This window comes from Geotrypetes seraphini, chromosome 12 (genome assembly GCF_902459505.1).
Source record: "Geotrypetes seraphini chromosome 12, aGeoSer1.1, whole genome shotgun sequence".
Taxonomy (NCBI): Eukaryota; Metazoa; Chordata; class Amphibia; order Gymnophiona; family Dermophiidae; genus Geotrypetes; species Geotrypetes seraphini.
The window spans coordinates 104,546,109-104,562,306 of record NC_047095.1 but is presented as its reverse complement, the minus strand read 5'-3'; the positions used below and the strand labels follow the sequence as shown (position 1 = coordinate 104,562,306).

Genomic DNA, 16,198 nt, shown 5'->3' with positions numbered 1-16,198 from the left:
TCCATCCATTGGAGCTAAAATCAAAGCCATTGACAGCCCATTTATACAATATGTAGAGTAAAACAACCCAATTCTGAGGTTCAGAAATCATGACTGATGTTTTTGCAAGAAAAAAATATCTATTTGCCATTTGGTGCCACTTATGAGTCATTTTCTGTTTCCAAGATGAGTTCCATCTTCAGGGAGCTGGTCCATACCTTAAGGTTCTGTCCATCTGTTTGTGTGATGGAATGGAGAGTGTTTTGCATACAGTATGTACGAAGGACAATTATAGAGACCACCCCCGGCAAAAGAAAAGATGTGATAGTAGTAAAGACTGCAACATAAGCAATATCAGCAACTCATTTCTTAGTATTGCAACGGAAAGTGAAACGAAACAAAAATCCATACGAAAAAGGAGATTATTGCTTAAAAATAGCTGGAAAGCGATGACCACATCTCACATGCTCGCAGTCTAAGCAACAAAGTTCATGATCTGCAAGCCCTGATATTAGAGGCAGATCTAGATATTGTCGCTATCACAGAGACATGGTTCAGTGAATAACATGAATGGGATGCAAACACACCGGGATATAATCTTTTTAGGAAGGACAGAGATGGTCAAAAAGTAGCTCTCTATGTAAAGATCAATATCCAAGCGATCGAAATGCAAGGGACCTGGGAAGAGGAAGAAGCGATATGGATTGCTCTGAAAAGAGAAGATGGAACTTCTATCTATGTGAGTGTAGTCTACAGACCTCCAACTCAATCACAGCAAATTGATAAGTATCTGATTGTGGATATCCAAAAGTTTGGAAGGAAAGAGGAGGTTCTGCTGTTGAGAGATTTCAATCTGCTGGATGCGGACTGGAATGTTCCATCTGCAGAATCGGAAAGAAGTAGGGAGATTGTGGATGCCTTTCAAGAGGCTCTGCTCAGACAAATGGTGACGGAACCCACAAGGGAAAAAGCGATATTGGATCTGGTCCTCACAAATGGAGAGAGTATCTCTAATGTTCGAGTGGGTGCTCACCTGGGAAGTAGCGATCATCAAACGGTTTGGTTTGATATAACGTCTAAAGTGGAGAGTGGCCGCACAATACTTAAAGTCCTAGATTTCAAACGTACGGACTTTAATGCTATGGGAGAGTACCTGAAGAAAGAGCTGTTAGGATGGGAGGACATAAGAGAAGTGGAAAGACAGTGGTCTAAGCTGAAAGGAGCGATAAAAATGGCTACAGACCTTTATGTGAAGAAAATCAATAAAAACAAGAGAAAAAGGAAGCCGATATGGTTCTCTAATCTAGTGGCTGAGAAAATAAAGGCGAAAGAGTTGGCGTTCATTAAATATTTAAAAAAACCAAGAAGAGGAGAGCAGAAAGGACTACAGGGTGAAACTGAAAGAAGCCAAGAGAGAGATACGTCTGGCGAAAGCACAGGCGGAAGAACAAATGGCAAAAATTGTAAAAAAGGGAGACAAAAATTTTTTCAGATATATTAGTGAAAGGAGGAAGATGAAAAATGGAATTGCTACGCTAAAAGATGCTGGGAACCAATATGTGGAAAGTGATGAGGAGAAAGCGAAAGTGCTAAACAAATACTTCTGTTCTGTGTTCACAGAAGAAAATCCTGGAGAAGGACCGAGATTGTCTAGCAAAGTTACACGAGAAAATGGAATAGATTCTGCGCCGTTCATGAAGGAGGGTGTTTATGAGCAACTTGAAAAACTGAAGGTGGACAAAGCGATGGGACCAGATGGGATCCATCCCAGATACTAAGGGAGCTCAGAGAGGTTCTGGCGAGTCCTATTAAAGACTTGTTCAACAAATCTCTGGAGATGGGAGTGATTCCTGGGGATTGGGGAGAGCAGATGTGGTCCCTATTCATAAAAGTGGTCACAGGGATGAAGCAGGAAACTACAGGCTGGTGAGCCTCACTTCAGTTGTTGGAAAAATAATGGAAGTTTTGCTGAAAGAAAGGATAGTGTTCTTCCTTGAATCAAATGGGTTACAGGATCCTAGGCAACATGGCTTTACAAAAGGTAAATCGTGACAAACGAACCTGACTGAATTTTTTGATTGGGTGACCAGAGAGCTGGACCGAGGACATATGCTAGATGTAATTTACTTAGATTTCAGCAAAGCCTTTGATACAGTTCCTCATAGGAGGCTGTTGAACAAACTTGAAGGGCTTAATTTAGGACCCAATGTAGTGAACTGGGTCAGAAACTGGCTGTCGGACAGACGCCTGAGGGTGGTGATTAATGGAAGTCGCTCGAAGGAAGGAAAGGTGAGTAGTAGAGTCCCTCAGGGATCAGTGCTTGGGCCAATCCTGTTCAATATGTTTGTGAGTGACATTGCTGAAGGGTTAGAAGGAAAAGTGTGCCTTTTTGCAGATGATACCAAGATTTGTAACAGAGTAGACACCGAAGAGGGAGTGGAAAATATGAAAAAGGATCTGCAAAAGTTAGAGGAATGGTCTAATGCCTGGCAACTAAAATTCAATACAAAGAAATGCAGAGTAATGCATTTGGGGATTAATAATAAGAAGGAACTGTATATGCTGGGAGGAGAGAAGCTGATATGCACAGACGGGGAGAGTGACCTTGGGGTGATAGTGTCCGAAGATCTAAAGATGAAAAAACAGTGTGACAAGGCAGTGGCTGCTGCCAGAAGGATGCTGGGCTGTATAAAGAGAGGCGTAGTCAGTAGAAGGAAGATGGTGTTGATGCCCTTATACTAAATCATTGGTCTATTCAATCTTGTCATGGACCTGTTGCAATTTCTGCTTTTCCCAATATGGATAGTTTCACTACTTCCATTCCAGTTATTCTGGGACACAGGCCTTATAAGTTATAACACCTCGGTTTTCTCACGCAGCCCCTACTGATTTAATCTTGCCTCCCTCAGATTTCTAAAGTTCTCAATTTAACATAGGTTTAATTAATGTTCGTTCCATCAAAACTAAACATCACTTGCTCAAAGATCTTATTATTCAGCGCTCTTTTGATGTTCTATGCTTAACTGAAACCTGGCTTACTGAAGGCGACGAAGCCTATCTTTCTTACACTTGTCCTCCTGGATTTTCATTTTTCTTTAACCATCATCATCAAAAACGTGGAGGAGGATTAGCTATTATTTTTCACGATTCCTTATTAACAGGTATTGACTATTCACCAGCAAATTCTTCCATCGAATTCTTACAATTTTCCTTCCAAACCAGACCCAAATTAGATGCTCTCCTTCTTTATCTACCTCCTCCTATTAATTGTGATAATTTAACCCAACTGCATTCACTTCTTTTTGATTTCAGCTTCTCCACCTTGAACCCATTGATTTTGGGAGATTTTAACATTCACTTTGACGACTCCAATAATACCTATACCAAAGCAATCTCATCTCATATCAACCAACTAGAATTATGTCCCTTGATCTCAGAGCCAACACATCAAGCAGGGCATACAATTGACATGGCCCTTATCCCAATTTCGTCAATCGACAATTATTCCGTAAATTATTGTTCGCCTGTCCCTTGGTCAGACCACTATTTGATATCAATAAAACATAACTACTCACATTAAAACTCAAATATCTCATCAGATGATCAAGTTCAGAGACTTTAATAACCTTTCTTTTGAATCAATTTCTTCGGCTTTTCTGTTAGATTTTCCTGATTCTAAGACTGTTTCATTGGATGATTCTTTAACTCAATGGACTATAACCACACGTCTATTATTAGATACAGTAACACCTCTGAAATCTAAAGTTATCTCTGCAAGGAAACTCACAAACCCCTGTTTTACAGCTGGACTTACTCTCATTAAAAAACAACTTAGATCCTTGGAACGCAAGTAGAGAAAAGATAAATCGCTAGCCAACGCTGAGTTATTCAAAGAGCACTCAAAACTGTACAAATCAAAAATAAATCAAGCAAAACTGAAATTTTATTCAGGTCAAATTCTGAAGGCTAAAAATTCCTCAGCTCTTTATGCTATATTAAAATCAATTACATCTTCTAGTAAACGACAAAATCAAGCGGGGGACATCTTTCTTACTGCTCAGGAACTTTCAACCTACTTCATTGATAAAGTTAATAGGATTAGGTCAACTTTTACCACAAATAAATACGCAATACTAGCACTGTTCCCTCTAAGCTGAGCAGGAGTCCTCCACCCACAGTCTCACCAATAGGGGGTGCTGTTTTACTGTCACATTTTTCAATTGTGAGGGACAGGCAAGTTCTGCAGGACTCCAGGGAACATACCTGTCCTTAGCGACTGAAAATATTCCACCCCCTAGTGGTAGCAATGCAGCTGGAGGACACCTGCTCAGCTTAGAGGGAACACTAGATCAAAAACAAATCGAGCCCGGGACACTATCTTCAAAATGTTCTCATTTTAGGATACCAAACCTTATAGAGATTGAAACTCTTATGAAATCTATTAATATGAAGGGTTCTCAAGTAGATTCAATACCACTTTTTTTCCTTAAACGTTACTTCAAGATTTTCGGTACATTTATCCTCACCCTAGTTAGTGAGAGTCTGAAACAAAGTATCATGCCAAAAACCTGGATGTAATCAATCATCCGTCCAATTATTAAAGATCATAAAGTTAGCATTGAGGACAAATCAAATTATAGACCAATAGCTAACATTCCGTTTTTAGCAAAACTAACCGAGAAGGTGGTATTTAATCAAATATCAGAATTTATTGAAAAAACTAACATCTTGCACCCAAACCAGACAGGTTTCAGATAGCATCATTCTACAGAATACTCATTAATAGGCATGACTACATCCATCCAATATTTCTTGGATCACCATCAATCGGTTCTTCTAATCTCAATTGATCTTTCAGCCGCTTTCGATATGATCGACCATGAGGTTTTGTTAAACAAACTCCAATCTATTGGCATTACAGACTAGGTTTTTTCTTGGTTTGTATCGTATTTTACTGATCATACTTCATCTGTATTTTTTAATAACGCAACTTCTGATAGTTTCTCTAGTACATACGGTGTTCCCCAAGGGTCTATTCTGTCCCCACTTTTGTTTAACATTTTTCTTGCCCCATTGATGACTCTGTGCCAATCCATTGGTTTTAATGTATTTGCCTACGCTGATGACATTCAGCTCCTACATCCGTTAGATACTAATAATCCTCTGGGTACAATAACAATTAATATGAAACTTGAAAAAATACACCAATGACTGAATACTAATAGACTATCACTCAACGTTAATAAATCAAATGTGATGCTCTTTCCATGGAGAGATAATTTAAAACTGAATTTTCCAATCTCTATTAAGGGCTCTCCCTTACAACCAGTAAGTAATATTAAGATTCTAGGGATTATTTTTGATTACAAACTATCCTTTCATGATCACATTAGTAGCATTATCAAATCAACTTTCTTTAGGCTTCGCCAAATTTGCTAATTTTCACAATTTCTCTGCACTAAATCCTTCAATATTCTTATCCACTCTCTCGTGATTTCCAAAATCGATTACTGCAATGCTCTATTCAAGGGAATAGCTCAAAATGAAATCAAGCGTCTACAAATTATTCAGAATGCTTCTATCAAGCTCATATTCAAAGCCAAGAAGTTTGATCAATAAAGCGCACTGGCTTCCAGTTGATCACCGGATAACATATAAACTATGTTTGCTCACATTCAAATCCCTTCTTTACAAAACTCCAGCTTTCATTTATAAATTATTAATTCCATATACTTCCAATAGAACATTAAGATCTACTGAACAGCACTTGCTGATGATTCCCTCTCTTAGAATTATTAATACTAGACGGCAATTGATTTTTTCTGTTACAGCCCCCCAAACTTGGAACTCGCTTCCTATTCACTTGAGGGAAGAACACAACTTAGAAAAATTCAAAAGTAAATTAATGAGCTTTCTTTTTAAAGACGCCTTTGAAAATTAGCCATTTAGTCTTCCAACCAATTTTACTTTTTCTCTCTAATTTTATTGAAGTACTTTTTATCTCCCTTATATGTCTCTTTAACTTTTAAATAATTTGTAGTTCTTATCCCTCTCTTCCCTTATGTTCTTAGTTTTGTTACGTTTGTCAATAGTCTTGACAGACCTGATTTTTGTTATTTATTGTATTGTCCCCCACATTTTGTAATTTTATTATTATGTACATCGCTTAGAATTATGATTAAGCGATTAATCAAATCTCCATTAAACTTGAAACTTGTTCAATTTTGGAGACCGTATCTGGCGAAGGAAGTAAGAAGACTTGAGGCGGTCCAGAGGAGGGCGACGAAAATGATAGGAGGCTTGCGCCAGAAGACGTATGAGGAGAGACTGAAAGCCCTGAATATATATACCCTAGAGGAAAGAGAGACAGGGGAGATATGATTCAGACTTTCAAATACTTGAAGGGCATTAACGTAGAACAAAATCTTTTTCAGAGAAAGGAAAATGGTAAAACCAGAGGACATAATTTGAGGTTGAGGGGTGGTAGATTCAAAGGCAATGTTAGGAAATTCAACTTTATGGAGAGGGTGGTGGATGCCTAGAATGCGCTCCTGAGAGAGGTGGTGGAGAGTAAAACTGTGATTGAGTTCAAAGAAGCATGGGATGAACACAAAGGATCTGAATCAGAAAATAAGATTAAATATTGAACTAGGCCAGTACTGGGCAGACTTGCACGGTCTATGTCTGTATATGGCCGTTTGGTGGAGGATGGGCTGGGGAGGGCTTCAATGGCTGGGAGGGTGTAGATGGGCTGGAGTAAATCTTAACAGAGATTTCGGCAGTTGGAACCCAAGAACAGTACAGGGTAAAGCTTTGGATTCTTGCCCAGAAATAGCTAAGAAGAAAAAATTTAAAAATTTAAATTGATTCAGGTTGGACCATTCGGGTCTTTATCTGCCGTCATCTACTATGTTACTATGTAGAAAGAGGCTTTAAAATTAGTTTGCCTTATAGTTATTACAAAATGTTTATGTATGCTTGAAATGACCTGATTAACCTAGCACTACTGAAAATGTACCCCTCACTCCTTAGCTCCATCATTATCTGAGGAACCTCCACTTTAAGAATGGTCTGGGGGAAGAGATGAACATGGATGAAAATGGAGAACTCCTCACTGGATACAATATTTTGAATTTGATCTTTCTTCCTAATGAGACATTGAAATATAAAGTTGTTGGGCAATATAACCCCCACGCTCCCCCAGGGCAGGATTTTACCATTGATGAGAAGGCCATCGCCTGGGAGAGTTCTTTCACTCAGGTCAGATTTAAGTGATCAGAGGTGCTGATCCAAACAGGTATCATGAAACTTAACATAAAATGATGAAAAGAATGGTGCATTTTGGCTTTATGGGCAAATGTTTAACCTCCAGATTAGAGAATGACATGGAGACAAATTTTCCCCATCACCACAGGAACTCATATTCCTGTCCCATCCTGGCAAGTTCTTTTCCTGTTCCTGCCCCCTCCTGCAAGCTCTGTCCTCATATGCAACAGCCTCAAATACTTTAAAATCATAAGTGTTTCAGGCTTGTGCAGTTAAGGCAGAGCTTACAGGAATGGGGCAAGGACAGTGACAAAACTCTCAGAGATGGGACAGGAAAATTGAGTTCCTGTGGGGCCAAGGGAAAATTTGTTACTGTGTTATTTTCTATAGGTCACATAAATTGGGTTGCTGATCAATTAGTCAATTAGGCACTATCAATTATTGGGGTTAATTGGCACTAATTAGCTGAGATGCGCAGTGAGCCCATGGGATCATGACAAAACTTCTGGCCCGGCATGTCCCCTACAACCAAGAGACTCTTCAGGACTTTATCTGGCTAGTACCTGATTGTAAAAACCGCTTAGATAACCTTGATAGGCGGTATATAAAATCCTAATAAACTTGTAAACTTGTAAACTAAAAGGGTCATGCAAGTAATGAGTCTTAATCAGAAATGATAAAAACAATAGCTTTATTAAAGCCACAGGCCAAATAACCCCTAACACAGGCTTCAGTCTTGCAGTTTCAAAAAACACTAATTCCATGAAATCATATATTTCTCATACAGAAAAAAATCAGAATTTTCAAGGTTTTCAGTAATGGCTTAAACACAGTCCCCTGCTTCTGGCCTTTAATAGTAGAATATAACACAGTCGTCTTCTCCAGAACAGATAGATTATATACTTTAGGCTTGCAATATTTACTCAGATGTTTATTTGAAAAGGAGCACTGCCAGATAATGAAAAGAAAAAAAAAGACCTCCCAGCAAACTGGATAGTAAAGCATGCAGGAATATCACATGGCTTTACTTTAGCATAACCTTTTTTTAAATAAGCTGTTTCTTTATAAGAAAAACTAGTTCTCAGAAACACAGGCACTGTAAGGGAAAAACTTATAACAGTTTAATTTAGAACCAATGTTCCGGTTAAGTGCAGAGATTCTAAAGACATTTCCTTCTGAAACGTTGCTGTAGCAACTACACAAAGTAGTGAGAGAGGAATGTGATTGCCTAGGCTGGCTGCTAGCAGGGAAAAACATACAAATGTTTGTTTAAATCAAAATCAATGCTTTAAGGCAAAATTCAAAGTCCAGAATTCTAGGAGAGAAAAACGAAATTCTCGAAGAAAAACCCCCCACAGCTTATCTTGCAGCTCAGTCTGTAGGCAGAAAACAAAACACATCCATTTCACTGCACTTTCATGTCTACAGGAAAAGTTTCAGTTCCGACCAGACTCTCTTGGATGTCCATTGCTTCTCCTTGGTCATGCTCACAAATTTCAGCAGGAGAAAACATCTCCTCTGCTTCTGCCATCTGCCAATCATTTTCACAAGCCTCCTCTGGCTGGAGAGTGAGAATCTCACTCTCGTCCTGGGTCTCTTCAGCTCCAGCTGCAATCCCTGGTTGCCTCTCTCCTCTTCCTACTCTGGACTGCCTCACTTTAAGCTGTGGAGAGACACCCTCCCTGAGCCTGAGTGCAGGAATGGCTATCCACACACTAGCTTGGTCCATTTGGCTACAATCAAGTTTCTTTCTTGCCCTGGATCTTAAAGGGACAGGCTGCTGGAAAGATAATAATCTCATGACAGTGTCAGAAATAGCTTTAAACTGGTTAAAGCTTTCCTGCCTGTCCTATTCCAGCCATTCCTCATCTGAGGCAATCTCCCTGTCTATGTAGTAGTCAGCTAATTCTGTAATCTAAGTTTCAACTTGATCAGCTCTCCTGCATTATGGTTTAGTGAATTTCCTCCCCATCTTTGGGACAAAACCAGAAATGGACTTTGGTTTGTCACACTACTTACTTGGAACAAACTCCTTGCTTATTTTAAATAGAAAGGGGATGGGGCTTGATATACCTTGTACTGCTTTTTCTCTGTGCTTACAAATTGTTTTACATATTTTAGACTGGTACTTATTTGTACCTGGTGCATTTACATAACTTTCTTACAGTCACAAGGAGCTGCTTTGGGAATTGAACTCACAACTTTAGGGTGCTGAGATAGCTGCTTAAACCACTTGGACACTCCCTGACTCAAAAAAGAGAAGGTGTTCTTTTTCAGGAAGCAAGTGGGATGTAAGGGGGCCTGATGCTGTTTGTTCTATTTTGAAATTTGTTGTCTGTTCTGTCTTTTATAATTGTTTTAATTCCAGTTTTTATTTTTAATGTGATGTATTATGAATATTCAAATATTGATTACTATAACCTGTCCTTAGATTAGTGAGCTCTAATTACTTTGCAACTTAGTTTTTATAAATTTATCTCCATGAAAGTTGTCACATCTGATCTGAGACTGTTCTAATCTACGTGCTGATATGAATAAACACTTTTGGGGTATTTTTACAAGCATGAAATATGCTGTTACACATGCCCAGGACAAGTTAAAAATTATCCACAAATGACCTGTTTCTGATGTCCAAATAAAATATCTGAAAAGCTGATCATTTCAGAAACAACTGTCTAGTATCATATGAAGTTACATAATATGCTTTCTCAATCTTCAGAAACCTCCACAGTTCAGATGCACTCCAAGTTGCCTTCCTGGTTACAGGAAATTAACCAGGAAAGGAGAGCCCACCTGCTGCTATGACTGTATTCCATGTGCAATGGGAGAAATCTCCAACCAAACTGGTGAGTGATATCATGGAACACAAGAGTTACAAATAAATATAGAGTAGCTATTATGGTCCCTACTCTTGAAACTAGGTAGGGAAGTAGGTCTCCAAAAAGTATAATTGATTCTTCCACAGGATGGGTGGGACTTTTTTTCTTTACAGAAAGTGGAAAATAAATGATAAGATTCCACCCTTCCCATCAAAAGGCCATCCAGTCATGGTAATAACTCAGGAACTGACATTTATATCTTTAAAATCAAAATGCCATAGGGAAAGAAACTAGAGAAGAGAGCATAGGATGAAGCCAATAAATGATAGGCTCAGGAGTAATGTAATAAAATACTTCTTTACAGAATGGGTGGTAGATGTGTGGAATGACCTCTCTGTTGAGGTGGTAGAAACGAAGACTGTATCTGAATTCAAGATAATGTAAGCAGGCATGTGGGATCTCTTAGGGAGAAGAGAAGATAATGGAAGTGGGGAAGGGCAGACTAGATGAGCCATTAGGCCTTCATAAGCTATCATATGAAAACTGAGATTCTTAGTCTACTCCAAGGACAGAGATACCCTGAAATAACAAAATATATCAATCTTGTCTTATGGAAATTAAGTAGAGCCCTATTATCACCAACATGTAAAAAAATAAAATAAATCATTGTCTACATATAGTAAAATTGTTTAGATTTTACATTAAACACACCTTCTGTATTAGTAGCTGAAGGAGGGCTTATATTGCAGGCATTGTACACCACTTTGGAATAAGGTGGTTTATTAATTTTTAATAAAATAAAAAATGAAATGAAATGAATATTGCCCTGTTTACAAAAATGAGGTAAGTTAGTTTTGAAAATGACTTGCCTTTTGAAAACCAGATACACATAATTTCCTGAATAACCTCTGAAACAATTTAAAAAATGAACATTGACCACCCTCCAATCTTCAGGTACCATGCAGGATTTTAAGGATGAATTACAAATTACTAATGATAGCACTGGAACTCATTTTTTAATTATGTTCGTACTTTGTGATGTATACCATCTGGTCCAGTTGATTTCTTAATCTTTAGTTTATCTATTTGCCCTAAAACTTTTTCAAGTTTTAATGATTTTTTAACCAGAAAATATATTGGTAACACTGGATAGTATCTATCCTATCAATATGCATTTATCACAGCAACAGCTTTAAATAAAAACATAATTCCTACAATAGTTTCAAGTATTATTAAAATTTGTTGTACACGCAATGTCAAATATTTCAAAGCGCATTACAAGTCAAAAAATAGGGGATAACCTTAAGACAGTTTGTTATAAAATAGCAACCCCAAATTCCTACTACAATGAGTAGCATCACTAATAACATTCCCAACCACATACCACACATGAGGAGATTCTAGATTGCCATAACACTCACCTGCCCACCATCCCAATGATGTTTGGGATATTTGTCCCTCTTAATATCTTTGACCCATAGCTCCCTGATGAAGGGCCATAGACTCCAGACCTAAATCACACCCCAGCACTTATTGTGGATGTCTCTCATGCATTATAAGTAGGGTAATAATAATCCCCAAATAATCATGTTGGTTTATCAGCCTGGATTGAAAATCATGGTAATAATCAATAACTGTAATCTTTCAGATTTATCTCTAGGGGTAAAGTTATTAAATAAGTTTGTACTATCCACATTTGGAAGACTGTAGTACTTTGACACTACAGTTATAGATCAGAGACGCTATTTTCAGTTTGAGCTTGAAAAGTGACTAAAATGTCTGAGGATTGCTTATTCCCTCTGCCTAACCCCCTAGAATCACCACCATTAAATGCTGGGTGATCAGTGTGAATGCGAGTAGGTTAGATCTTCATCATTGGAATGGGAGGTGATCAGGATGATGATTGGGGGAATGATTACATTTTTTTGAGTAATGGTTTGTGGTATATGCTTGTGGGTAGCATGAGTACATATACTACCTGCTCTTACAAGCAACTATGCAATTTGCAGCCATTAGAGTTAAAGTACCAGGTGCTAACTCAATGTGCAGTTCAATCAATCACTCTCCGTGTAGTCAGTGTTATGGCTGAGTGATGAAGGGCATAAGGCTCTTGCTATTTACTATATGAGCACTTTAGCAAACAGATCTCATGATGTCCGTGAAATAATGAGATTCTAATCTTCTCTTTCAGATATGGACACCTGTATAACATGCCCGGATGATCAATGGTCAAATCAAAAAAGAGATGCCTGCATCCCAAAAGTAATACATTTCCTATCTTTTCAGGAGCCTCTAGGGATTATTTTAACTTCTATCAGCATGTTCTTCTTTCTCATCACTTCTGTCATCTTAGGAATCTTTATTTATTACAGAGACACTCCCATAGTGAGAGCCAACAACCGACACATCAGCTATATTCTCCTAATTTCCCTCATATTCTGCTTCCTCTGCTCATTATTATTCATTGGGCATCCTGAGGATGCCACCTGCATTCTCAGACAGACTACATTTGGGATCACTTTCTCCATCGCTCTCTCCTCTATACTGGCAAAAACCATCACTGTGGTCACAGCCTTCCAAGCTACCAAACCAGGAAGCAAACTCCATAAATGGATGGGTTCCAGAGTCTCTAACTCTATTATCCTTTCCTGTACCCTAATTCAAACCATTCTGTGTCTTGTCTGGTTGTTCACTGCTCCCCCATTTGCATATCTTAATATGAGATCAGAAACTGGAACAATACTAATTGAATGTAATGAAGGATTAGTAATTGCATTTTACTGTGTTCTGGGTTATCTGGGATTTCTGGCAGCTGTCAGCTTCTTCATAGCTTTCTTAGCAAGAAATCTACCTAACAGTTTAAATGAGGCCAAGTACATCACCTTCAGCATGCTGGTCTTCTGCAGTGTCTGGATCTCCTTCATCCCAACATACCTGAGTTCCAAGGGCAAGTACATGGTGACAGTGGAGATATTTGCTATTCTGGCCTCCAGCACTGGACTGTTGGGTTGTATCTTTTTCCCTAAATGCTATATTATTCTGCTGAGGCCTGAAAGGAACATCAAGAAGGACATAAGAAAAATGTAGGGGCCCTTTTACCAAACTGCATTAAATGCTATCACACACTTAACATGGGGAAAAGGATTAATCAGAAAGTGCATTAAAACTTCCTTGTAGTAATTTGTCTGTCAGCATGTACTAATTGAAGGTGGTGGGTCACGGGAAGGGAATGGGCATTCCAGTGTTATCCTGCTAACACGTTAAGATGAACACATGCATACTGGATAATATGAACTTAACAGTGATGCTAGCACTTCCTAAACAGGAGGTATTAAGTGCTCCCACCTTAATTTTTACAAGTGCTAAAGATAAATCTAGCATGTGTCCTGAAAAATAAAATTAATTATTGGCCCTTAAATATGACTTAGTACACAGGAAAATACCATGTGAAAACATAAGAACATAAGAACATAAGAAATGCCATCTCCGGATCAGACCTTCGGTCCATCAAGTCCGGCGATCCGCACACGCGGAGGCCCTGCCAGGTGTACACCTGTCGTAATTTATAGTCCACCATATCCTTACATGCCTCTCTTAAGGAGATATGCATCTAGTTTGCTCTTGAAGCCTAGGACGGTCGATCCTGTAATATCTCAGGGGTCCTCTTACTAAGATGAACTAAATGCTGCACTGCCCATTGAATTCTTAAAGGCTTAGTAATAAGAGAAATAATATTTTTTTTCTAAAGGAAAACTGATTGTGCTGCATTTTTGATATCATACAAAATATAAATAGGTTTGAATATATACAAGTAGACATGATTAAATAATTATTTCTCATTAATATTTTCCAAGAGTTGGAAAATAAAAACAACTTGGCTTTTTTTATCAAACTTATCAAGTTTGAAACATAAACAGAGACATCTAGGGGTCACTATTCAGCATTGCCTTATTTATACCCAAGTGGCCAAAGAGTACTGAGTAGTTATATGGTCATGAGCCATATTGAGGGCTGGTGCCTGTACATATAAGTGACTAGATTGGACCACACAAATGACAGTCCTATCTTTGGCTATTTAGCTATGTGTGTACTTCCATTGGAACACAAATAGCAAAAAAGAGGAATGGAGGGAAAATATACAATATACTAGAAAACATATCACTCCATTAGGTCAGTACACACCAACACCAAAAAAGTATTTTAAGGTGAAAGAAAGTTAGCAAGCAGGAGTTTAACTCTACAAATCGATAGTCTGGAGCTTTGGTGTCACGGCCCTGAAGCATTGGCTTAAAAGCCATGAAAAAATCATTAGCCTGGTTCTTTTCTAACTAGCTTGCTTTTCTAGTTAGTTCTGACTTTTTTCAGCTCCCACAGCCAGCAATAAGTTATATGCAAAAGTTTTTTGCCAGTGATGCTTGGGTGGGAAAGAGTCAGAAAACCTCTCCATGTCTGAGGCTTTTCTTTCACCTTAAAATACTTTCTCTGGTATTGGTGTGTACTGACCTAATGGAGTGATTTGTTTTCTAGTATATTGTACCTCCATTGGACCCATTAAACTTCTGGCGTTTTCCAAAGGAGTTGTATGAGCCAGGGAGCAAGAGATTGATATCCACAGACTAGGAGAGGAACCTTGGATTGTTGGTGTCTTATGATATCAAGGTGATGAGCCATTGAGACTAAAAGATGCTAGGTTGCATATAGAGAGAGGCATAACCAGCAGAAGAAAGGAAGTGTTAACACTCCTGCACTAATTGCTGGTGATTGGCATCTTGGAGTTCTGTGTTCAGTTTTGGAGGCAGAGTATTGCTAAGAACAAAATAGTCTTGAAACAAGGCATCAAAATGATATAGGCTTTCACCAAAGTGTGTAAAGGAAGAGACTTGGAGAGCTGAACAAACATATCCTAGAGTACTGTCTCTCAAACTGTGTACTCTGGCACAGTGGTGTGCCCCAAAGAGATTCCAGGTGTGCCATGAGAGATTCCAGAATTGCACATTATTTTTTTTAATTCCCTTCATAAGTGTACACTAGAATAAATGACATGTACAACATGTAAGCAAGTGTCTGTCAATGTTATGACTGTCTGCAAGCATTAGGATACAACAGACCAGAAGCATCATTCTTTGACATGACTGGTCCTTTAAAACTAACGACAGGTAATTTTCATTTTATTGTTTTTTATTCAGTAGTTATCCTAACTTGAGCAATGACACAATCAAGGCTTTGTTACCATTTGAATTTTCTTATCTTTGTAAACATGGACTTTCAGTGCTAACAGAAATTAAATTGGAAAAAAGAGAATGACTGCAGCTGGTTGATGAAGAAATGCATGTTTGCTTTTTTTTAAGTTCAATAGATTTTTATTAATAATTTCAAATATAAATCAGGACTCAAACAGTTCACAGAAATGATTAGCAAAACAGATTGATTACAATAATCAGTATACAAATAATGGTTACACTAACCCCCTCTTTTACTAAGGTGCGCAAACTGATTTAGCATGTGCTAATGATTAGTACCCATTATATTTTATTGACACGTTAGCATTTAGCACATGTTAAATCAGTTTACGTGCACTAAATTGGTTAGTGCGCCTTAGTAAAAGAACTCCTAAAACTAAGCATACGTAAACATAAGAAAACTAACAGCATGGCTGTACATTACCATTGAAAAAATAATATTCATTTAAAATGTGATATGTCACTATATTTTGTGAGTGGATTCCAATTTTTTGAAAATGTGCAAATATCCCTTTTTTACCACAAACACTCTTTCAAACTTAGCAGTTAGATTTACTAAATTCCACCATTCCATGTATTAAATTCTTGAAAAGTCCTTCCAGTAAGCAAAAATTATTTTAATTGCTAAGTTAAGCAAAATTCATACAAGTTTGGCCTGTTCATCTATGATTGAAGTATTCATGCACAGTCGACCCAACAAAATGATATTTATGGTCAATGATTCTGTAACATTAATCAATGAACATATGTAATCCCAAACTTTTTGTCAATAGAGTTGTAATAAATCACTTTGGAAAAGTGAATGTACCAAAGTTCCCATCTACTATTACAAGAACAACACTTATTTGATTCATTGGATCTTATTTTGCTAAGATTATAAGGTATCCATTCTGC

At 37.9% G+C, this 16,198-nt stretch overlaps 1 protein-coding gene across 1 annotated transcript in view; it reads left to right on the top strand.

Moving 5' to 3' along the window:
• The window catches only part of LOC117346216 (vomeronasal type-2 receptor 26-like), a 32,040-nt gene extending 18,889 nt beyond the window's left edge, over nt 1-13,151 (top strand). Inside the window, exons 5-7 of the mRNA XM_033915618.1 lie at nt 7,012-7,239; nt 9,965-10,091; nt 12,256-13,151. Of these exons, the coding sequence (XP_033771509.1) occupies nt 7,012-7,239; nt 9,965-10,091; nt 12,256-13,151 (1,251 nt within the window). The remainder of the gene's footprint in view (nt 1-7,011; nt 7,240-9,964; nt 10,092-12,255) is intronic.
• The last annotated feature ends 3,047 nt before the right edge of the window (nt 13,152-16,198 follow it).